The 26,751-nt window shown below is 34.6% G+C and overlaps 1 protein-coding gene across 4 annotated transcripts in view; it reads right to left on the bottom strand.

The window, feature by feature from the left end:
• The window catches only part of ROBO1 (roundabout guidance receptor 1), a 1,177,330-nt gene that overhangs the window by 985,120 nt on the left and 165,459 nt on the right, over positions 1-26,751 (bottom strand). For all 4 annotated transcript variants that reach the window (XM_059164441.1, XM_059164444.1, XM_059164442.1 and 1 more), the window contains exon 2: positions 20,303-20,439. In XM_059164441.1, the coding sequence (XP_059020424.1) occupies positions 20,303-20,390 (88 nt within the window). In that variant the 5' untranslated portion in view covers positions 20,391-20,439. The remainder of the gene's footprint in view (positions 1-20,302; positions 20,440-26,751) is intronic.

Below are 26,751 nucleotides of genomic sequence, written 5' to 3'. Positions count from 1 at the left end.
GTTTTAAAAAGGAAACTAGCAAAACTATAGTTAAATAATACAATCTGTAAATAACTTGTGCTTTAAAAATCAATGCAAATATAAATCCTTTTCTGGGAAACACTGGTTGTCAATCACCAAAGTAGAGGCCAGCTAGATAGTATACTTAGGACGGGGCAAAAGGAAAATTGATTTGAATGTCTTAATGGACCATGACCATCTCCCTCCATGTTCAAGTATTCAAAAATTAGAAGCTGAAAAAGTTGAATTTGGTGATTGTCGATGCCTGAACTTCAATTTCAGCCTTGACTAATCCATAAAGTTTTTTCCCTTCTATTTTCTACATGGAAAAAAAAAGCAGACTGATTGAATAATTTTTTCTAATCTTGACTCTTGTTTTCTGTCTCTCATCAATATGGGGTTCATGAATCAACTTTAGGGCATCTCTCATCTTCCTAAAATTATATGCAAAATTTTATATGTTTATGCCTGCCTGCCTTTTGTTCTGGGAGGAAAACAAACAAACAACCATAGTTTCTAAAATTTTAGCAGAATCACCTTCTGCCCAAAAGCCTAAATCCTTTTTGGTGGAAATTTCTTTCTATGTCACAGTGCAAAATAAAATCTAAATAGTCCCAAATAGGAAATTATTTTTTAAGTAAAATTGTTATTAATATATTACATTACCATTATTTTATACTCTAAGTTTTAAAAACAGAAAATCCAGCTACATCTCAGAAAAGGAGTTCACAATGTACTTATATTTTTGTTACACTTTTATTTTAGGTAATATATTTAACTCAGCTCTGTGGACAATATAACACATGAAGGGAAGACAGATGGACTACATGCTTACCTATAAACTCTTTCAGAAGAATGTAGTACCACATTTTAAATTTGTACTCAGTAGGTTTGTGTTTGCTGATTCAAACTCTTTCCTTCCTCAGTAAAGGGGGTACACCCTCAACACTTCCCTAGATGCGCACGCGCGCGCACACACACACACACACACACACACACACACACCATTATTTTGAAAGAAGAAATGCATGTTGGGTCAGTTGGGCAAACTTTTGGTCATGAATTTTAATCACACAGTTTAATTTGCTTGGACTATTTGTTCAATCAAAGCCCCCCAAACCTTTAAACATATTGATTTCCTTTGCTGACAATTTATTTAAGGTACATTTCCTCAAAGGAATGAAACTAATGCTGAGCCAAAAGCATTTTTATTAAAACTAGGGACTAACATAAATTGAGAAAGGTTGAAACTCAAGCTAGAAATACCAAAAGCAATATTAATTGCTTTTAATATTTATGCTGACAAAGTGATTAAACTATTAAAATTCTCATAGGGTAATAATTCAATCTATACTATCATCTTCAGTCATAGTTTTTCCTCTATTTAAAATTATCTTCTTAATTATTCACAGTGAATTCACAGTTGCTGTATAAACACTTAAGTCATTTAAATGTACATGTTTCAATGTTTATAGGTATAATATTTTGCCCCATGCTGAACACATTAATAAGCCAGGTCAGTTAAAAAGGAAATATGTCAATGCAATCAATGAGAGAACTGGTAAATATTAATAGGACCAAACACACTCCCCTGAATAATTTTATGGGATAGATGCTTCCTGAAGCTTTGGCTCACCAGATTTCCCTGAGGTACGCTGAAAGCTAAGGAAGCAGGCAAAAATCATGGCAAGCACACACCTGAACTGCCTAAGTAGATCCAGTATTTAAACAGATGAGCAATTCCCTATTACCTCCAGGAAACTGAATTACTGAAGTGTGTGTGTGTGCACACACACCAGTGGGAGTGAAACTGATTGAAAATTACAGATAATAGGATTAGGATCATAATAAAAACTATTCTCTATTGCAGTTATTTTCAAGTCCATACTTAGTTTCCCAAGAGAAAAAGTTTCCATTTTTCGACTGGAATCATGATGCTAACAAACTGTGGGTTACTAGAAGCACTCATGTTGCCAAATATTGATTGTCATAACACGCCTCCAAAAAGCAAATGTTGAAACTGACTGCCGATCGAAGCATGGACAAGAGAAGGTGACTAAGAGAGATCAGAGCGTCTGCATATAAAACTAAAGAAAAACAATGGAAGAAAATCTCACAAAAGTATATTCATATATGAAAATGATTTTTTAAAAAACCCATAAAAATGTGATAGTAAGAAAGCAAATGTGCATAGCATTTGCATCACACATTGTTCCTGATTAGGGAAGTATGATTATATGACTACAGTAAAATAATTATAGTCAGAATCAACAGCTATATTTTATATTAGCTTATAATATTACTTAATATAAATTACTAGAAACAGCTTATGCCTTAGATTCTGAAATTACACTAGTAATTACTTAATTCACACTGCTCTTTGAAAATAGAATAAAGAGATTCACCCTTAGAATAATTTGAATCAAAGGAAAATTCAGATCTGATTATTGCCTTGGAAGACCAAAATGAGTTACTTCTCTGGCCTTGCATAGGGCTACCTGAGTGATAACTGCCAGTGGCATTTCTAGCTATAAATTAAAGAGGGTTGTAATAGTGCCGAAATAAAATCATTCAAGCAGAGTCTTGTTTCACAAACAGTACCAGAAGCTGAGGAGTCCTATCACATGTGTGTTATTGTTATGTCTGCGGTGCTGGGCGATAACGATTTTGACTGTAATTCATGGTGTGTTTTAGGATGTAGAAGCAATAAAATATTGATCATCAGCATGTTCAGCCATTATTCTGAAGATTAGATCAATTTATGAGAAGCAATAACTTGTATACGAGTGACCTTCCAAAGGCTGGAAGTAATTCCAGGGTAAACCCATCGCATATCTAGGGCTCCAGATGAAAACCTAAGTTACTAAAAGTCAGATGTTCAAATAAAATATAGTTTTGAGTTCAAATCATGTAATAATTTTTGGGGGCCATTACTCCATAAATATTATATTAAATATATTGCCAGTTTTTGATAGTACATAGGAAGTTAAAAATTTGTAGAATTTTTTTGAACATAAGCACGTTTTTAAGCTCAAAGGCAAAAACAAAAGTAACAGTCAAGATTTAAACACACCATTCAGTGTGATTCAGATTCAACTTATAAACTTATAAACTTATAAAGGACAACAGTTTTCTAAAAACACAAAAATTAAGAAAACAGTTGATTAAAAATATATTACTATTTCTTCATTTGTGAAAATAAAAAGGACAACATTTAAGTTTTGGAATATAAAGTGATATAAATGTTCCCTATATGTTTTGATTCAACATAAACTTCAGTTTAAATTGGGCCATTAGGCACTCGCTATCTTAAATTATAATTAATACACAGTCCTATGTGATATATGATCAGGGGATTAACCCTCAGGGGAGGAAGTCTATTTAACTTAGATCTGTATGATATCTACAGATGGACAATTCAATGAAAATTCTGAAAAATTACAGAGAGTATTTTTCTAGGCTTTCTAAACATAACATACTTTTATGAGACTTTGTATTACTACCAGAGACTAAATGTCTCAATACAAGTTTGCAAATCAAAGAAAAAAAATTAGGTGGAATAGAAGAAACACATTTTAACATGGAAGTAAAATTATAAAATAAAACATTCTACTCTCATTTGAAAGTCATTCTTAAAGAAAGAAAAATAAACTACAAAATTGTAAATACCACATGTTAAACATTAAAAATCTTTATTAAAAGAAATAAGGTGATACCTCAAAAAGATTAAATATGCAATAATCAGTGAAAAATCTTATTGTCTGTCAATATGTGCATTTATAAATATAACACAACCCTTTTCTGATTAGATGAAACAACTTAATTTGATGAATATAATTATAAATAATGATGTAAATATTCATGACATATAATTCTACGAGTGTTACGTTATAGCTGTATGATACATGTGTCAACATCACTATGGCTGAACTAAAAAGACTAAGAAAATATATGATTAGGTAATGAAAATGTATCTGATGAAAATGTATTACCCATGTGTAAAGTTTTAGTTAAACCTATGCTAATCTTATTTTTAAAGCTAAGTTATGACATGGCTTCAAAACGAAAATCTTTGATTTATCTCAAATGATAAAATGCAATTTAAGTCAATCATTAGTATTTATACTATGTGTATATGATATACTCAATAATAATACCCATTGTCAAGCTAAAGAAGTAACAAAACAGCTGCCTAACCAACTGAGCCACCCAGGCACCCTGGTCTTTCAACTTTTCTAATCTACTGTGTAGAACTTTTCCTATCCTGTCTGTGATTATATGTAACAAACAAGATTGGGAAGATCTTGTATGACATACAGTGAGATGGCAGAATGAACTGACATGGTCTGAGCAATATCATTCTGGGTTTTGGAGTCAGATAATTCAAGGTGGGTTCAAATTCTGGCCCTGTTAAAGTTAAATTGGAAATAATAATTATTTTTTCACAAAGATTTTTTCAAAGATTAAATGAGACCCGTGCAGAAAAAAACAGTGAGTGCTCAGTGAATGCTATCCATTGATGATAAGTATATTATTTCTTACCCAGAAATTAAAGACACAGTAAACTAGATATATTATAGTCTTTAATTATATTTATTATTAATTATTGAAATTTGTTTCCAAAATCTGTCCTCAATTACTAACGGCTATACGTTGTAACAGTGAAGATAGATTGTTTGTGCAAATATTCCTATGCAAAAATTCCACAGTTGTCTTTTAAATTACAAATGTGAAATTATCAATAGTGAAAAGAACATGACAAATTACCAATACAATCAGCTTTAGCTTTCAGCCTCCATTTAAGAGATCTTATTTCTGTAGACCTCTGAAATAATCTGTTACCTCAGTAAAAATACCTCAATAAATAATTGCCAAAATACTTCTTTTCCTCCATCGAAAACTTAAGATATAATAATTAAACAGATATCTTACAGCAAATTCTTCTGAATAAAGACCAGATGAAGAGCAATATGTTGTCCAAATATGTTATGAAATTTGGCTGTGTTTACTCAACTTAGAGTGGAAAAAAATACATGTATAATAATATAATACATACATAATAGATATATAGTATTAATAAAATACACAATATATGCTACAATTACATGTTTTTCATATACTACTATATATATTTATAGTCTTTTATATATATACAATATGCAGAAATGGAACAATCCAAGGAAACATGAGATCCATGAATACTTATTTCCATGGAGTCCACAAATTCTATGTTCCAAAAGAAGTATATAATAGATTAGCATTTTTTCTTTTCTTTCTTTTCTTTTTTTTTTTCATTTTTGGGGAAGGGTGGTTATATTGAATCAGATCTCATAAATTTTATTATTATAGGATTTGGCTTCTCATGTAATATGGTGCATTCACATAAAATAATGACAGATTTCTGACAGTGTCAGCTATTTCTAAGTCAATGTTTCATGATTTTAAAACAGAATTTTCTATATTTTAACTGAATTGATCACACTGATTCTACGATTTTTTTTTGATTCTATGATTCTAATTTTCCAGTTGATTCATGCATTTAGAAACATCTTTGTTTCTTCATGTGACTGTTTTCATGTTTTTTTTTTTCCCCACTAAACCTTTTCTTCAGCCTCTATTGAAATTTGATAACTCTAGTAATTTTAGCTAATTATTCTAATTCTTAATCACCTCTTTACTCTAAATTTCAGTTTTCTTCCTTTTCTGTGTGGTCATTCAATTAAAGCATGCTATGAATTTATTATCTAATTCTTATCACTAATAGCATCATAAAAATTCAATTAAGTCAGTGGCAATTCTACTTATCAAATAATTATTGTAGTCACCTTCACTTTTGCCTTTATTATGTACTCAATCGATCAGACTGATTGAGAGCCTCTAATACCATGTTTTGTTCCTTTTTTGTTAATATTTTAGTTGAAGTTGATGGATCTGTGACATTTATATCACATCACCCCACCCTGGTCTATCACATAATAAATTTAACTGAAAAACATGCCACTTTTGAAAAATTATAATTATCCAACTGTTGAAATAAAAGTCTATTATGATATATCCCAACAGTGAGTCAAGTTTTATTTCCGTAATTGAACTCCAAAAGTCACAATAGATTCAACACAAACATAAACAGGTACACACAGATAAACATAGAAGGTAAAACTGAAAACTTACTTCCTACTAGACAGCAAATGACTAAATCTTTCCCTCGCCAATTCTAGTCAATATTTCAATGTCTTGTTGTATGCTTCTACAGTTTCTTTAGACTAGTGATTTTCAAACATTTTCTGTGATCAGCAGATAATTTGTCTTTCTGTTTTATTTTTTTTTAAGATTTTATTTATTTATTTGATAGAGAGAGATCACAAGTAGACGGAGAGGCAGGCAGAGAGAGAAAGGGAAGCAGGCTCCCTGCTGAGCAGAGAGCCCGATGCGGGGCTCAATCCCAGGACCCTGAGATCATGACCTGAGCCAAAGGCAGTGGCTTAACCCACTGAGCCACTCAGGCGCCCCTCTTTCTGTTTTTTTTAAATGAAGAAATAAAGAAGAAATAAATAGCATATGCCTATAGCTTAATTGTTGCAAAGTACTTCACTAAAACAAACAAAAAGACAAAACAAAAATATGAAAGCCCTTCTATCACCAAGATACCTCAGAAAATAAGCGTCAATTTGTAGACGTCCTTCTGTTTGCTTTCACAAACTTAAATTTTGGATGACATAATTGAAAGCTTTAAAATATTTATCATACTAAACAATCTAATAATAATTGTAATGAAATCAACCATAGTAGTCTCAAAACATGTCACAGTGTCTACTCAAAGCATTCACGATGCTCATGTTTCCCTTGTTTGCCCTGAGGCAGTATGTCATTAAGTAGAACTGCCCAACACTTGTGACTAAACATTCTTATATATTTAAAAGGCAGATTATAATATATTCTGTTAGATTTGCCTTCTTTTCTTTGAGTGAGGATATAGTCAAAGTTAGGTCACATCTATTTTTCATAGCAAATTAGAACTTTTCTATATGGCTTAATATTTTCTCTCCACCAAATACTGTGACTTTACACATTAAACAGTTGGCTGGCACTTATGAAGGGGGAAGAGTTCAGGGCACTGCATAAAATCTACTATTCTGAAGAAAAGTAACTAATTATTCTCACATCCAAAACTCCACAGTAAAACCCACCACTTTTATGACATGTTGTTTTCTCACTCCTCCATTAATCAGGAGCAAGTCTCCTTTCCAAATACTCTTAGTTTCTTCAGTCACTATCACTGTCAGGGCTCAAAACTGCTTCATAATCTTCCACTCATCTACATACTTCCTGTTCCCTTCATAGTTCTAAAAACTTGATAGCAATACTTAAAAAAAAAAAAAAAAAAAGATTTTATTTATTTATTTATTTGAGAGAGAGAAAGAGAGCATGAGTAGAGGGAGCAGTAGGCAGAGGGGCGAAGCAGACTCCTGTTGAGCCTGGAGCCCAACACGGGGCTGGATCCTGGGATCCCAAAATCATGAGATCATGACCTGAGCCAAAGTCACAGGCTTAATCCACTGAGCCACGAAGACACACCTATTTCTCCTATCTATTTTTTAAATAATAGTAGCTGCTGTTTACTGGGTGGCTTCCATAAATGAGGCACTGTACTAGATATTTACAGTCTTTCTGTAATGTTCACAACCACAAGGTATCATCTTCTTTAAACAACCTAGCAAAGCAAACAAACCAAAAGATCTAATTGCACGTTTCCCCATGTCCACACATTCCATACAGAATCCAAGTAATTCTGACATGAATTTGATTTATATATTCCAGCCTGTTGACTATAAATAAAGCATTCTGGTAAAAATGGCTGATTCTTATACTTTTTTTTTTTTTTTTTTTTTTGACAGACAGAGATCACAAGTAGGCAGAGGCAGGCAGAGAGAGAGGAAGGGAAGCAGGCTCCCTGCTGAGAAGAGAGCCCCATGCAGGACTTGAACCCAGGACCTTGGGATCACGACCTGAGCTGAAGGCAGAGGCTTTAACGCACTGAGCCACCCAGGCGCCCCTCCTATACATATTTAATAAAAGCTCCATTCGTAAAAATGAAGTATCAGAAATAGCTCATCTTTGAAGAGATAGCATGACACAGAGAGACAGAAAGATTAACTCTAAATCTTAGGGTTCAAACTTGAATAAACCACCTACATTGCAATCATTAAAAATCAACTCCCAGTCCTCCCCCGACTGTGTGGCTTTCTTCTGTGTGTACGTACAGCATAGGAGACACCTGACCCACATGCCTGTCTTCCAACCAAATAACACCCCTGAACTGGTCCTCTTATCCCCACTACACTATTGGTTTCTTAAACAACTGGTGTTTCTTTTTGCAGAAATTGTCTCTGGTCTTCCTCTTCAATTTTAATTTTATTTGTCCTGTTTTCAGCTATAGTTAATATGCCACAGAATATATTCTTTCCAATAGCATCTCTTTACACTGAAGATTTAGAAGGGGACTATTATTCTACATATTTAAAGTATCTTATGTAAATGAGGATGATGTCATACATTTAAAAGTTCTTAGAAGAAAGGCTTAGTGACCTTGGTTTTGGTAATGAGCTTTTAGATACACCATCAGAAATATAAGCCAAGGGGCGCCTGGGTGGTTCAGTGGGTTAAGCCGCTGCCTTCGGCTCAGGTCATGATCTCAGAGTCCTGGGATCAAGTCCCGCATCGGGCTCTCTGCTGAGCAGGGAGCCTGCTTCCCTCTCTCTCTCTCTGCCTGCCTCTCCATCTACTTGTGATTTCTCTCTGTCAAATAAATAAAATCTTAAAAAAAAAGAAACATAAGCCAACATTTTAGTGAAAGGTTCTATTTACTGCATACATTGTTCCATCCAACACACTAAGTAATCACACAAATAAGAGATGTTTGTAAATGCTAGTTTTTTGTATAAATTTTTTTGTATAAAAAACGTAAATTGATATTTCAGTTGAGAATATGTTCATACAACAGTGTTGAGTATACTTTAACAAATTATATGTACAAAAGGTATTTTTAAGAATGGTGATTTTATATGTGAATAATTAAAGTGTCATTCCAGGAATGACTGGGTTCCCCACATCTTCAAAGGCACACAAATAAAAGGTGTTTCTAGGAATAGAGGCTGTCTATATGAAAATAAAGTGTTATTGCAGTGGATAATGGGGTTCAACACAATTGGTGTATTCAATAACCTAGAAAAGGCATATGTATAAAAGATGTTTTTAATAATGTTAAATCCAAGGGGTGCCTGGGTGGCTCGGTGGGTTAAAGCCTCTGCCTTTGGCTCAGGTGATGATCCCAAGGAAGTCTTAACGCTCAATGAAAATGAAACAAACAACTCAATTAAAAACTAAGTGAAAAATCTGCATAGACACATCTCTGGAGAAGAGATACAAATATCAAATAAGCATATGAAAATGTGCTCAATGTCATATGTTTCTAGGGAATTGCAAATTAAAACAACAAGGAGATATCAATATACATCTATTAGACGGCTAAAATGCAAAACACTGACAGCACCAAAAGCTAGCAAGAATGGAGAGCAATAGGAACTCTCATTTGTTGCTGGTAGGAAAGCTAAGTGGTATATAAAAAGTTAGGCAGTTTTTTAAAAGGGTGAAACTTAATTCTACCATAAAAGTTCTTGGTTGAAAAAATCTTATAAAACTATAGTTTTGAAAGAATGATGCCAAAAATAAGATCCAATGAAGTAAGTTTCGCTTCACTGACAAATTGATTCAGTGAACATAATAATAACATTAGTTATAGGTTGGTTAAGAAGTACTATTACTTCCTTTTTGTTTTTTTTAAAGATTTTATTTATTTATTTGACAGAGAGAGATCACAAGTAGGTAGAGAGGCAGGCAGAGAGAGAGGAGGAAGCAGGCTCCCCGCTGAGCACAGAGCCCAATGCGGGGCTGGATCCCAGGACTCTGAGATCATGACCAGAGCCCAAGGCAGCGGCTTAACACACTGAGCCACCTGGGTGCCCCAGTACTATTACCTTCTAATCAGGACTAACCAATTTTTATTATATCCATCATTCAATTGGTAAATACTTAGCAACTACTCCTTTCTGTACATAATTAAATTTTAGTGTACTTTTGAAAGCAAAGTATTACAAAGTCAGTTCTTATTATTGCATTGGAATTATCTAGAATCTAGCAAACACAGAAAAAGATCACAGTATCTAGTGAAACTGCTTTTGTCTAGCTAGGAACTTCTGTGTAAAAAAAAAAAAAGAACAATACAAAAGTGAAATTTTCAAAATGCATTATTAATTTCGGCATTGTGCATACTGGTTAGGAATTTCAGCTATCTTAATGATAGAAAGATCCCAAGTTTCCTGATACAAGATTTCTACAACTGAGAAAGATACTTCTACCAAGAAGAAAAGAAAGTTAGCCTTTAAATGGAGATATTTTGGGGCGCCTGGGTGGCTCAGTGGGTTAAGCCGCTGCCTTCGGCTCAGGTCATGATCTCAGGGTCCTGGGATCGAGTCCCGCATCGGGCTCTCTGCTCAGCAGGGAGCCTGCTTCCTCCTCTCTCTCTCTGCCTGCCTCTCTGCCTACTTGTAATCTCTCTGTCAAATAAATAAATAAAATCTTTAAAAAAAAATAAATGGAGATATTTTAATTGTGTTTGTATTCTTACTATATTTCCTTACATTCACCAAGTGTGTGGCTTTAAAATATTAAAGAATCTATTAAGACAAGTTTGTACCAGTGAATAGTTATGCCTTTACCTAAAACAGCTTTGAGGACCATGAGGAATGCGTTAGCCTCAATTTCCCTCCATCTATCATATTTCATTGATTCAAAGATACTTTCCCCCGATATTCTGACTCTGAATTCTTACAGTTGATGGCACCTCACAATCATTATGAGCCAGACAGCAGTTCTGATGTGATTGTCATTGCCTGTGATGTGATTACTTGGTCATAACTGTTCACACCGCTGACATTTCGATTGAGTTATGTGCATTATGGGGGATACACAAGTTGAGTTTAATTATCATTTAAAATGTCTTCCACAAGTCCACTATAATTGAGCACTGTCAGTAAATATAATTGTTATTTGAAGCTTAGAAGCAAAATTTCAGAATTAGATTTGACATCCCTGATGGAAATGTTTATTGTTGGAGGAATGGTCACAGATCTGTATTTTTTGTGAGAGAAAAATTAAGCTACCAAAGAAAAGAAGATAGCACAGGTCTAGATAGAATAGGTCTACTTTCTGAGAAATTTCGAAAAGATTGCTTTTACCCACCTAATTAGATGCAAAAGAAACTGTCTGTTCCTTTAGGAGAGATGAAAAAAACTTCAAAGCATTAAGAGGCTGGTCTGATCAATGCATCAGACAAAACTATTCTTAAGACATCGCTCAAGGCTTAAGCGGTAGTTATATTTTTTTCCTAGCCACACATAATGGCACATCTTACAATCACGGTCGCCTTACAGTTGGTGACATTCAGTATCTTCAAAGAATGTGAAATCAGCTATAAAATGCTTCTTATTCTGCAACTATTTAAAAGACGCAATTTTCTCATCATATTAGAAAATAAAAACCCAAGAAAAGAAAAAATATATGCGCAATGGAAAAAAGATAAGAATTTATTAGAGTCACAGGTTACAAGGAAAATCTACAATCCAGTAAGCGATGACATGTCATGGACAAGACTGGCAGCACTGGATTCTGGGTACCCACTCTCAGCTTACTCAGTCAGAGTTATGCCATGCACATGCCTCTAATTCAATTCCACGTCATGCTGTGGGACTCCACAGAGTAAACATCCAAATAAAAGTGAAAGACCATGTCAATAGAAAAATAAGAAATTATGTATTTCAATAGAACTATTTTCATATATAAGAAATTCAGTCATCTGTATATCTACATTGCCCAAGTACTATCTAATAAGTTAGAGAATCAGTATTGATATGGATGGGAAAATATTATAATTCTTATCTTTTATGAGGATTCAAACATTAACCTCTATGTCAGCCTGTATGTATTCACCAGACCTATATGAATAATTTAGAATAAATATGCATACTCTCCTATATACACACCTATATTTAAATATGTATTTAAATTTATGTATTTACATACAAGTGTTATATACATGTATATGCATGCACACATAAATATGCATATTATGAAACATTTATGTATATACATATAATGTCATATCTTCTTCCAAAATTGGCACAGTGCATTCTTTTTTTGGGGAAAAGTTCAGTTTTTGTACTTTCAAGGCTCTCACGTGTATTCAGCCTTTCATGTGAAAGTATTTATATATTCTATTTTAATAGTCCAAAGTATCCATTTTAGTTATCAATTATTTAAACAAAAGAACTAATTTTCACAGCCATTCTCCCATGTGAAAACGTGGGAGAGGCTGGGACCGTTTATACAACAAAGGGCACAGGCGTGTGGACAGAAGAGATCCGCAAGTGAAGAAAAAGAATAAATGAACGCTGACTAACTCGAGTGAAGAGTTGAATGAAGTAATGACAGCCTCTCAGGCAAACAGAATTTTTTACAAAAGCCTTTCTCTACCCTCAGGCACAATTACAACAGCTGAACCATAGAGCCTCTATCAGTCATAATCTAGAATAGTGCCTCTTTCTATTAAGCAAGCGATAGAGGAGCAAAAATTACTTTCACCGGCCCATATGAGGCACTCTGCTTGCTGAATTCTGATGGCTTAATTAGGTGGCTCGTGTGGCACATGGGGTTTTGTAAGCCAGGTTCATCGCAAAGACCGTATCATCAAAGCAGAGGAGTCATGGGCTCTACAGCTAGATTACAAATCCGGGTTTCTTCATTGAGTGTCTTGTCACTGACTGTGTCTGTCAGTTTGCTTCCATCTACTTAAGCAATTAGATAAAACCTCACCCTAGTAGACCAAGGCTAATAAAGAGCCATGGGATTGAGGACAGCTGGCAATTTCTCTAGTTATGAAGGTCACATCTTCAACTGAGGGATCGCCTCTAGAAAATAAGGAACGTGCTCTATTTTTTTGAATATTTGTTCTCTTTCAAGTCCTGACATGGAATGCTATGGAATTTCCAATTTTATTTAAGACCCACAAACACACAAAAACTTAAAAAAAAAAAAGTCACATCACAATGTCAACAGATTTAATAATCAAAGAATTTAAAAAATGTTTTTGTCAGTAAAGAAATATGAAGGAAAATCCTGAAAAACAATTATACTGAGAGAATAAATCATATATACCACATATTTTAACAGCCATTTACGCCACAGTTTGGTTATATTATTTATTTTATGAGTGCTAACTTTAACTTCGTTAATTGACCAGAAAAATTCAAGCAGTTTTAATATAGATATAAGAGACAATAGCAAATAATATATGTATTCATTCATATATATGCATATGTGTATATATTCATAAATATGTATGTGTACATACAGACATTCATATATATGTGTATATATACATGCACACATACATACATGGTGGGTGACTCTAAATAGCATTACAGATGACCATTTCGGGCTGAAGTCCAACAAAAATCATAACGCAATTAGCAGTTCGAAGACCTGATACAAGTGTACTATTATGCTCATACATTTTTTGCTTGATCTTTTAAAATAATTATATATTATAAATCATCTAACAATAAATATGCATTAAATCAAATCATAATGTAGCAGTCTATGTCCACCTAATTTCATTAATGATGTCCCCAGTCTCCCTTCCTGCAGCACTGAATCTTAGGGTCATTCTTGACTCATCTCCTTCCTTCCTTTCACTTCCTATGGTCCCTCTGACTCTATATCATATCATATATATATCATATCTATATCATATATGCATATATTTTGCAAATCTCTTTTCCTTCTCTGTTGCCTGATCTATACTGAGATTCTGACATTTTTTTCTGTCATCTCTTCCTCTCATTACCTTATTCATTTATCAATAAACATTCAGTGAATAATTTCTATGTACTACTTACACTTTTAGGTATTGATAATACTTTTGAAAACTTCCAAGAGTGTTTTCCTGTATTTTATCATAATGATCATTCATTGTAACTAACAACGTAGATGAATAATTGATTTTCATTATTTTTGCCTACTACAGAAGACAATTTTTTTTATATTTACATTTTTATATTTAAAGCTTCTTAGCCTCATATAAAGGATTCCTCTAGATTTGAGTTCAAATCCCTTTAGATTCATCTCCAAACATCCAGTAATAATGCACTTTTCCTTTCAACCAAACCACATCACAGTTCTTATAATCTTCATAGCTCTGTCTCCTGGCATGAGTCTGGGATTTTCTTTCCCACTCACCTCTCTCCAACCAGGTAGAACTTACAAAACTGAAGTACATAGCTCACAGTAGGTGCTTAATAAGTGTTCACTTTCCAATAGATACTTATTCAGTTTGCCTGCTCTGTGAAATGTTCTATGAGGTCCTCAAATTGTCTCTCTAGGCTCTGAAGGGGATATGGCAAAGACTTTGTCATTTGATCTCATCCTCACTTACATGTCTGTTTCCTTCAATGGCATTGGTAATTCGTTATTGTGGTGCTACAACCAGAGAGTGCAGATTAGGCTAGTAACACACACTATAGATAATAATAATGTTATTATTAAGGTTATTAAGAACAACTTCCGTATATAGAATCCATTCAGGGTCCTGATTTTTTTTTTTAATATTTTATCTTTAATTCAGACACAACACAAACCAATTCTAGCTTTCTCTCTGAAGTATGAATGGACATAAGGAGAGATTAAGTTACTGACAAGGTAACAAAACTAAAATATGTAGTAGAGATATTATTCAAACACAGATCCATCCAAACCAAAAGTCATCTTTTCTCCACTACGACATTTGCATGTTTTTAATGTTTCCCGAGTAGTCTTCCCTGACCCTCCTCTATTTCTCTTTCTTGGTATGGGTAGATTCTTTATTATTTTGGTTAAAATTAAATTACAGAAAGTTAACATCCAGAGAATGTTTCTTTTATTTTCTGGCTTTCTAGCTTCCTATAAAACTTACAGAAACCTGTGATACAAAGTTTTACTGTATTTCATTTGTAGTAAATATTTTTTCTAGCTATCACATTTAAGTATAAGTCATGAATTCATATTCTGTCTTTTCATGGTTCTTAAAAGAACTGACTTGCTCACTAGCCACAGTGGCATAGTGTGGGCCAACAATACAGCTAGGGGCCCATGAAAATATTTTAACTTATTTTAAAATCAGGAAAAGAAAATTTACTTTTACAGTCAAAGATTATACTCATGTTAATGGCAACACAAACATTAAAATGTGTTTAATATTCTTTATGGTGGAAGGAACCCATGAAGGCAGAAGTATCTAGGGCTCCCATTAGTTATAAGGCAACACTGGGCTCTTAATCTCTTTTTAGAGAAAATTTGCATAATTGCAATATTACTCTAATTTGGATATAAATTCCCAGACAATTAATGTCTGAAAAAACATTTCGTTAAGGCACGGTCAAAATTTAGGAGAAATTGTACTAATTAAGCAAAACTAAGTATTTTATAAAGCAATTTTTAAAATATATATGTTAATTTTCATTGACCCATTGGTTAATATCTTTCCTTCAGTGTGAATATTTCTGAATCTCTAAATATTACTATGAGACAAAAATAGCAAGAAACATACATAAAAACAAAGCAAAATAAATCAGCAATGGCCTCAAATCTACATCCCCAAAATATCTAAAAGAATCATCTTCGAACACTGTGAAAGATGAACACTGTTATTCATCTTTCCTGGGACTCCTTCCTCAGACAGTAAACATTTCTTAATGCATCCAACTATTTATCGACTTAAATTTTGTCCAAAGCAGTGTTTCTCAAATTATCTGTGTATTAGAGTGATTTGGGGTGTTTAAAAAACTTCAGGTTTTGGGGTTTCAAATCCAGTTTCTCTCTGTTTCAGCCATTTCTGCCATGAGCCCTAGAAAACTTTACTTTTAATGAACATCTAAAGCGTTTCTGAAAAAAATAATCTATGGGAAATACATTAAGCGGCAATTCTAGAGTCCTACAAATTCATCAAGTAGCACATAAAATCATATCACTTTTGTTTATTTACTTATTTATTTATATACATATTTTTACTTTTGTTTATAGTAATACCTCTTTCAGTGCATAAAGAGCCAAGTAACCTGTTGAAGGACTTTTAAGTTTAAACGTTATATTCTAATAGAAGAGAATTAATTTTTTAAGTTTGTAAAACTGATTTCTGAATAGTCAATGCAGTTAAAAAAAAAAATCAAACAGCCTAAGAACAAGCGATCTCTATAGACTGCAAATAATACGCAGTTTCCTTGTCACTGCCCATGGCTACTGTGCCATAGGAACTAATCACAACCATTGGAAAAATCATCCCTACAGATAAAAAAACTTTGTAGGCTGTATATATACAGCATTTGTTAAATAATGTGCTTCACAAGAAATGTCTGAAGATTCTATCACATTTCAGTTTCAGAAGTAGACTTTCTATTTTATTGTTTTACATTACAAAGGAGATTTTTAAACTCTGAAAGGATCCCTCAAATCTACTCAACAAGCCATTGGGCATGTGAAAAAGAAAACAAAACACATGCAAATCTATATATATATATATATATATATATATGGGAATTATAGGTGTATGCATCCTAGAATTTTACATGAATTCTTTCTTGAGAATTTATAATTTATCTATAAATGATTCAAACCTAGGTAACACTTAGCTCCTTGCAATTACCGTCCTCTGTGTAAAACAGCAAGATACTGAAGTGGCGGTGGATGGAGAGGTGGGGAGGGTCAGCACTACATCATTTCAGACAATTTCACACTCAAGCCTTGTTGACATGAGGCAGGGCCAAGGAAATCACCCTGTCAGCACCTGCGTCTTTAACGAAGGAAAATGCTGCTGCACATGCAGAGAAGACAGAGGGAAAAATAAATCACATTTTAACTCTAAAGTGGGCTGTCGGATTTATTCAGATAGAAATGCAACCTTGTGGGCTCCCCCTTCCCCTTGTATCTCCATTTAAAATCTCACCATATACACCTAGAATTCAACCTTGTGGTGTTTTGTGTGTGTGTGTGTGTGTGTGTGTGTGTGTTTTCCCACCATAGATGCTCTTCAAATTTTCAGTTCCACCCAGTATATGTGAAATGTATACTTTTACAACGTATCATTTAACATTTGTCTTTCATTGTCTTCCTGACATCTGTTGCAATCAGAGGTGGAGGTTTAAGAAGTGAAGATGGGCATCTGTCAGATTCATTTGTAGGAGAGATTAAATGAAGATGTGGCATAAACCAGATAAGGCATGCCTCAGGAGATAACCACAGTGGGCTTAAGAGTACTTTCTATGTAAATAAGAGGTGAGGTAAAGTGACAGGACAAACCTCTAGCAGGGGTTTTCATTCAGAGGCTGGTTTTCAAAGGCTTTGTAGGCCAGGAAGGGCTAGGAATCTGAATTGTGGGAGGGGCCTAGTTATTCCCAGTATCCGCCTCTTAATTACGCCTTTCTCTTAAAGCTGATTCATGGTTTTAAACAAGAGCATTTCTTGATTTAAAATGTGTAATTTCTAGGCACCTTCCTGACACACCAACCACTTCCCATAAAATATTCTAAATAAACAAAATGTAAATATGATAAAACACAAGCTGTTTTAAGGCTGCATTATATAGAAAGACATAAGAGAAATTTTTTAAAAAGTGAGTCAGTAATCCATTAAGCCAAAGGTTATATTCAAATAATATTTTAATATTTAATGACACCAAGTAACCAAGCCACAGCTTTATTGAAAACCACTGGATTATTGTGGTAATAAAATAATCTGCATTATGATAGTTATTTCACATTTTTTTAAAAATTTTGTGCCCTGAGGCCTTTTGTGCCTATTTACACCTCTGCTAATGACAACTCGTTCTAAAGACCGTATACTTCTTAGTTTTTCGGAAACTTGAGACATTTTCCCATTTATCTGCCTTCTGCAATAAATTTCTGATGAAGGAGAATATTCTTTTTGCAAGGTGAAGAGTAGGAGTAAATCAGGTGAATGAGAAACAGTTTTTTAAAAAGACACTGAAAAACTAATTAAATAAAAAATTAAAAAAAAAATAAAAAGACATTGATATTGATCTTCCCATCTTTGTTCTCCCCTAAACTCACTCCAGGTCCAGATCTCTACAGAACTTAAGAAAGCTAGAACCGCAACAACAAAAGGAATCAGGGCCTCAGTTCATGCTAGGATTAACACCAAGGAGAGGAGAATCTGAGGCTGAGGACTCCTTTAGTAGTTTTGTCATCTCCTTAGCCTGAAACCAATGCTCCTGGGGGGCGGCAGTTAGGGAAATGACTTCCAGTCCACAGATGTTCCTTTTGAAATGCTAACAGTATGTTTCTTTTAGCAGGTAAATTACTTTGAAGTAATTCTTGAACTCTGTGGTCCTGAACAAGACAGATATATAACTTTATGCATCCCCTTTTTGGTACTCGTATTTCTTTTTAAGGTGTTGCCTCAAAATGGGCCCTGAGTTACTATCTGTAGGACACATTGTTAGCTAACTGATAACTGAGCGATCACCTCTAAAGCCAATCTCCGTATTATATGAAGCAATAAATTCATTTAAGTTCTCTCTAGTTATAAAAATGCTTGCTCTAGAAGTGTAACTACAATTTTGAGAAATTTTAGACCTAAATGTTCAAGTTGGTCTTCTTTGAAATGGTATGTCTTCTTAAATGAAAAGGTAACTTTAGATTTCATACATAAACCTTAGTCCCTCCCACCAGACACATTAATGCATGCTTTCCTTCTTCCAGATGTCTAGGTAAAGATGATTCAAACCACATGTAATCATTTTGAAATTTCATTACCTGCTTGATAACTAGATCATGGATTAAATTTAATAGTTATGGGCTGGCCAGTTTAAGGATAATTATACCTAAGCTATAATCTAAATCTGTATGTATCTATAATCATGGTTTTCAAAACATTTTCATACTAATACCCTCCTTACCCTGACAATTTGAAAAATGGTAGATTATTTTGTACTTAATTTGCATTTTCCATATACTTTAAAAATGCAATTTTTTGTATTGTCAGTGTTTGATATTGGTCCATTCACTAATTTTAATCATTACTCAAACAGAGTTCTGGCAAGGGAAGGGAATATAGAAACAAATTAAAAATAAAAACTTCTGTTGTACTTTGTTACAACAGACTAAATTTTCTGTATACTTTCACCCTATGGAAATGTTTCAACACATATAATTCCATTTGTTTATTCACAACATTTCACCTGTTTATCTGCCAGGTCCAAGTATCCGTTTTAACACAGCAAGGGAAAAAAAAAAGTCAAACTCCTAGATTTGAGAATTCTGATTTGTGTGTGGATACTAATGATAAATTACATATAGTTGCTGAATATTAAAATAAATATAATAGTAAAATAAATAAAACTCAAACCTCAAGTTTTAATTTAATGAAACACCATCTGCCATTCTTTTATGAATAACTTGTCTCAATTATGGTAATAAATTAAACCTATCTAAATTAACTACAATTCATTCCCATAGTTTGATCTAAGGAGACAATTGACATTATATTTTGATTAGTGTATCAATACATTTTTCTACTTTCCCATGCCATAGCACTGGGTTTAGTCAATTTCCTACAGAAGAGTTTAAGTAAAGCTTTTTATAGCAATGTTATTCCAGCACCATTAACAAAATTATGACTTCAAGGGAACCAGTTTCTAACTTCACTGGAAACAATAGTAGCTATGGCAGCATGTTGCATTTTTATTCTGACATTGTGCAGCCTGTTAATTAACATGTCACTCCTCTAAAGGAATTTCAGGTTTAAATACTTCACTTCTTTTGATGGCCCTTTTCTATGGTACTAACATGCATTGTAATCGCTTTTCTTTTCGTGTTACACATTTCTTCCCTACTATAATTGTTCTTCCACCACTCTGATTCACTAAGTTAATCTAATAACTCTCTACATGTTTCAGCGACAGTGGATATTTTTGTCCCTATTCTCACTTTTCCTAGGGAATTAATAACGTGCTCTGTATTCAAGAATTTTGATCCCTGAAACATGTCAGCACGCAGACTTAAGAAACCATTCACACAGACTTACACGTTTGAAAGCAAATGAACAATTCACAAGACACATAATGAAAAACGAACTTGAAGCAAAGAAAGTATACAGGTCATGATTCAATAAAAGAGTGAAACAGATGCTTGGCACTTACCTGGAATAAGCTGGGCCAGGAGCAGGTGATCTTTTGACAAGCTGAGGAGTGATATTGTGACCAAAAAAGGAATATGTTTCCATTTCATCTTTGTCCCTTCCTTGCATTACACCCAGCCAGTGACAGATAGGTTTTATCTGGGAGAAAAAACAAAAGAGCAAATTACTTTTTAATGGTTAGCTACGTTGAGATAAAGATGGTATTAAAAATATTTTGTGAAAAATTATAGTTCAAGTGCATTTGAACTATAATTTTTCAAAATGATAAAATACGTAAGTAGTTAAATACAACTTACACTGATTCTATCTTATGATATACATTTGAACAGATACAGTAATTATTAATTTTGAAAATGCACATTCAATCAGATAAAATTAGCAAATAATTCATTGATTTTCTCTACCACTCAGGCAATGCCAGATACATGTTTTTGTTTTCTCACCAATTTAGTTGGAACATTCTCATCAGGACCAGAAAACTTTATGGTCCAGAAAACTTACTCATTTGCTAAGCAAATATTTACAAACAGCTTACAATGAACTAGTCACAATGCTACTTTGAAGATACAGCAGAAGACAAAACTAAATATTCTCTCTTCAGGTAGATAAACAATTTGAGGCCACTTTAATTACATCAACTTATAAACACAATAAGAAAAAACAGTCTATAGATGTTCTATTCTGAACAAAGGACTCAGTTATCAGTCATGATGGACCCAAGAAATATAAAATAGTGCCTTGCAGATGATGACTTTAACAGAAGACAGAACAAAACTACAGGAATTCAGGGGGAAGACTGATCAGTTTTACTTGGAAGAACCAACCAAACTTACATTAAAGACATGGCACTTGAGATATGAGATGGTATTGATAAATAGAAAAGGAAATGCTATTCAAAGTGAGAGAACAAAATAACCAAATATTCAAAGGAAATGTATATATGTGTGTGTGTGTGTGTGTGTGTGTGTGTGTGTTCCAATAACACACTGACATATTCAGAGAGCTGTAAGGGAGTTATTTGGCTGATGACAGAGTTTGCCATAATACAATATGATAGAAAACTGAAAAGATAAAGACAGGTAATGAGGAATCGCTGTAGAGTTCAATGATAGATAATAATATGATTCAAATTATTAAGAAGATAACTCTGATCGGAATGTGAAGGATATAAAGTAATTATGAAGGAAATTAGCGTGGAGGCTATAACCACAGTACAGAGACTTATAATAATGTTTACAAAGGACCCTGGGAAAGAAAATGAAGCCAACGGCTGGTGTTGGGGTCAGGAGTCGGGGGACATTACACAAGAACATTTTGCAGGACTTAACGTTAGATTTAGGAGATAGGACACAGAAAGACATGTAGTCATTTAGTCAAAAATACCTAAATAAATCTAGCACAATAAAAAGTGTAATTGTGTCTCTGAAGAAAAAGAAATTTCTGTCACATCACACATTTAGTGACACTCAGAATGCCAACTTGAGAAAAGGCTGACCTACTTGACTCAGTAGATATATCCACACAAAGCCATCATCAACTTGTCTAGGTGAGCAGAGCTGTCCTTGTTTTCGTACTTATCACTGTCCCGTTAATTGCCAGGTTTTCCTTTAGCAGAGCCTCCTAATCCTTCTTGCAGACACTTGGAATCACTGAACTTACTTAAGATATTTGCAGATTACTTCTCCTTTTTAAGAATTCTGCAAGCCCCTCCTGACTAAGCTAGAACCTTGCCTGCAAAGAAATACTCTTTGGCTACTGTAGGTTCCTATTTGTTCAGATGTGTTAACCATATTCCTTGTCTTGGAGCTAATGCCTTTGTACCTCTCCTTCTCCTGGTATCCTACACATAAATGACATCACATACCCACATTATCTTCAATGTCTTATCTGTTTTAAGTGTCAGATGGGAGTAGAAAGTAGATTGGATTTCAGATCATTGCAAACCGAGATGAACAGTTCCACTCTTCAATCCATACTCAGTGGTTTTAAGTTGTCCAAAGGCTTCTTCTCAGTTATCCCTTGGTGTTTTCGCTTCTAGTCACATTTCTCAGTGATATACAGATGATCAGTTCTTCCAGAGAAAATGTATAAATATACTGCATTGTAGTAATTTCTGCCTGACTGGGTTTTGATATAACAGATACCCTGTCATCTTGGATTCTGCTTGCCTACGGATATTCTCATCTTCCTCCTCCAATATTCGATTATTATGTGCACTAGATAGCAGAGTCCCTGTTTTGAAATAAAGCCTAGATCTCATATTCCTTCTACATGCATAAGCCGTTTTGCTTCAGCTTTTGATGTAAATAAAAGCATGCATGAACCTAGAGGCTGTTTATGATTTGATTATTATTTGAAAATTTAGAATTATTATATTAGTTAAATGATACTTTAAAGTATATTTATTGAAACTGAGATTTTCAACTGTGGTTGGTTATACTCTAACAATTTCATTAGTAATTATATATAACTTAGAGACACCTGTGTTGCTCAGTCGTTAAGCCTCTGCCTTTGGCTCAGGTCATGATCCAGGACCCTGGGATCGAGCCCCGTATTGGTCTCCTTGCTCAGTGGGAAGCCTGTTTCTCCCTCTCCCACTCCCCCTGCTTATGCTCCCTCTCTTGCTGGGTCTCTCTTTGTCAAATAAATAAAATCTTTATATATATATATATATATATATATATATATATATATCTGCCCACAAGTAGGCAGAGAGGCAGGTGGGGTGGGGGTGGGGGAGTAGGCTCCCTGCTGAGCAGAGAGCCCAAAGCTGGGCTCGATCCCAGGACCCTGAGATCATGACCTGAGCCGATGGCAGAGGTTTAACCCACTGAGCCACCCAGGAGCCCCTACAGCATGATTTTTAGGTAGAACCCACAAATCTAAAGTGTCAACTACCTCATTTGCATTGGACACCTATCATAATCGCTTAAAATTCTGATCTTCAAGAGGCTTGTCTAAAAATGGAAGTATCCGGGACACCTGGGTGGCTCAATGGGTTAAGACACTGCCCTCGGCTCAGGTCATGATCTCAGGGTCCTGGGATCAAGCCCCACATTAGGCTCTCTGCTCAGCAGGGAGCCTGCTTCCCCACTCTCTCTCTCTCTCTGCCTGCCTCTTTGCCTACTTGTGGTCTCTCTTTGTTAAATAAAATCCTTAAAGAAAGTGAAAGTACCCTAAGAATACACTAACCCCTTATTTAAAATCACATATTTTGATATATTAATAAGACAATTGATTTTAGTAAACAATATGATATAATTGCATTTGGATGCTGAGTATTACAATATAGTAAATTCACCCACCATAAACACAACCCCCTATGAACACATGAACACTTTTCTCCATAGATGTATTTATATAGGGTCTATTATCAAAGTACCAAGAATGTAAATTCATATGGTTTTGAATTAAAGAAACATGACATGAGAAAAGAGAAAAACATTTACAATATCCCTTTCTGTTGTGAAATATTAGGCTATGAGAGTAAAGAATTATTTAATGTAATATAATGCTTTGAGGTATAACTCTGTTGGCTGGAGAGCCTGAATGGCGCAGTTGGTTGAGCATCTGACTCTTGATTTCGGCTCAGGTCATGATCTCAGGGTCCTGGGATGGAGCCCCAAGTGGGGTTCTGTGCTAAGTGTGGAGTCTGCTTGGGATTCTCTCACTCCCTCTCCCTTTGCCCCTCCTACTTGTGCTTTCTCTCTCTCTCAAATAAATAAAAAAATCTTCTAAAAATACATATGTATATTTATATAATTTTGTTGGGAATGATAAATCTATGGAAGTAACCTAATGCAATATTCTAGAAGCATAGATGGTAATACTAAATTCTTGGGTATGAATCTCAGCTCTACCACTCAGATGTTGTTTGACTTTGGGCAAAAAAATTTGAGCTTTAGGGGCGCCTGCATGGTTCAGTGCGTTAAGTCACTGCTGCCTTCGGCTCGGGTCATGATCTCGGGGTCCTGGGATCAAGTTCCGCATCGGGCTCTCTGCTCAGCAGGGAGCCTGCTTCCTCCTCTCTCTCTCTCTGCCTGCCTCTCTGCCTACTTGTGATCTCTCTCTGTCAAATGGATGAATAAAAAAATCTTTTAAAAAAAAATTTGAGTTTTCTTAGTCTCCTTTTTTTCAAACATAAAATGTGAATAATAATAATAGCCATGTCATCAGGTGAGATAATATGCATGAAATGTCTAGAAGAGTGTCTGTTTCATCGTTTAATATCTATTAGTATTAATAACCCATGACTCCCAATTTCAAACTGTATCGAATAAGGTTCCTCCAGGATGAAGATGGAACACATCTTTGATTTGTATTTACATGTTGCTTCACATTTGAATAGTGTCTGTTTTAGGTTTACTTCTAAGACACTAGGGGTTTTGATTTCATTTAATGAACTTCATGAAGTTAAATTTATATATGATAAAATGAACCTCTTTACAGTGCAGGTTTAAATTTAACAAACATATAAGCTGTGCAATGTCCACCCCAATGATGATACTGAGACTTCCCATGGGGGCTTTGCAGTCAAATGTTCTACCCCTGAGCTATACCCCCACCATGGGGGCTTTGGTGTTAAGAGCTAATAAGTTATATGCACGTGTTGTGCAAGTATGTGAGTTGCTAATGTACATTTTCTTTTTTTTTTTTATTAAAGATTTTATTTATTTATTTGACAGAGATCACAAGTAGGTAGAGAGGCAGGCAGACAGAGAGAGGAGGAAGCAGGCTCCCTGCTGAGCAGAGAGCCTGATGTGGGACTCGATCCCAGGACCCTGGAATCATGACCTGAGCTGAAGGCAGAGGCTTTAACCCACTGAGCCACCCAGGTGCCTGCTAATGTACATTTTCAAATAAAAACAAAGGCCTTGCCTGCCTGCTTTTGGAGGAAGATTGCCTTAAAGAGAGTTTTAAATTGTTCTATCAATTATTATGAACTTTCTTGCAAAGTAGAAAAGTTCCATAAGAAATTAATTTGGGTACAGGCATGGTTCAAGAAAATAAAAAATACTTCTTTAGGCACACATTTTGGATCACTGAAAAGATCACAAACATTCCCTTAGCATATCAGTGTATCACGATGAGTACATTTCAGTCTCTTCTGAGACTGAAAGACTACCTATTTCAGCATAGGTAGCGCACCCCCCCCCTCATATTTAGAACAGAAACTATATTTATCAAGGCTTTCCCTGTTAATAACCAAAATTTGCTCTTAAGTTACACTACTCTCTTATTTTTCCTTTTCAGTTGAAAACAAAAAGCACTCTGGAAAACCAAGGTTATTGTTGGAGTTTCATCCTGTCTGCCTTTTCATCATGTTCAGCTTCTATTTAACTGATTATCACCCGATGAGTCAAAAGTTACAACAGCTGGAAATGTTCCATAACACAACAAAACCAGCAACTGTTGATTTCCTCTGTCCTAGTCTTAGATGAAAGAAACAACGGTGGCCAGTGGGTAATAGGTGAGCCCAAAAGCTGGCTGGCCTTGGGAGATCAGTGACCAGAAAAGGCCAGACTCCTTTTGAATTCTGCCGATAATGGATGAATCAGTCAGCATTCTACACAGAGTAAGAAGATACTCTCCCTTTTCACAAATGAGATAAACTGAAGTTTGGTCTACTCAAATGGGATTATTCTCCTAGAGCACCTAGAGGAAAATCAATCATGAAAAATTAAAGGTTTCTACTGAAAACAGTCTTTGGAAAATGTTGGAAATTTTAAAAAAAATTAAAAGAATTTTAAAAAATCCAAAATTAATTTTGATGAGACCGCTATACATAAACAAATGATAAATATTTTTGCACAGTAAATATAATGGAGAGCCCTGTGCCAGGCCATGGAGATTCATATTGCTATGAAACAAATCCACATTCTTCATGTTAGAGCAGCAGAAAATGTATTATGTATTTGTAACAAAGACACAAAGGATAAAGTTGGCCATGGAGGAGGCTGATGACGAGGAGGGAACTGCGGTAGCCTAGGCTTCACAGGGTGTGTTGAAGTCACACAAATGCAGAAACCAGAAAAAGAGAGTAAGGGGAGACTACCAATGTGTGGTTAAATGTTGCTAAAACAGAAGATATGTGTAAAAAATAAAAATAAATAAGATACAATCTATAGGTAGCACCTCACAGTTGACTTATTAGCCCATCATTTTTGATTATTATCAGGAAGATAATGCATGAATTGCTATTTTCCATATGACAATATGAGTTCGGAATCTTCACGAGACTTGTCTGCATGAATGTATCTAGTTTGCACATAGAAGTGAACTGAAACCAACTCTATTTTTCTTTCCATGAAATCAAAACATCAAAGAACTGCAAAGTCCTAAATGCGAGGCTAATTCCAGGTTTTTCCTTATCAACAGTGTGATAACACATGGGAAGATAAAACTAGGTAACAATTACATAACTTGGAAATGAACGTGAAGTAAGACAAA

The sequence above is a fragment of the Mustela lutreola genome, chromosome 2, assembly GCF_030435805.1.
Source record: "Mustela lutreola isolate mMusLut2 chromosome 2, mMusLut2.pri, whole genome shotgun sequence".
Lineage (NCBI taxonomy): Eukaryota > Metazoa > Chordata > Mammalia > Carnivora > Mustelidae > Mustela > Mustela lutreola.
Note: the sequence above shows the minus strand (reverse complement) of the source record. Positions and strands in the feature narration are given on the sequence as shown.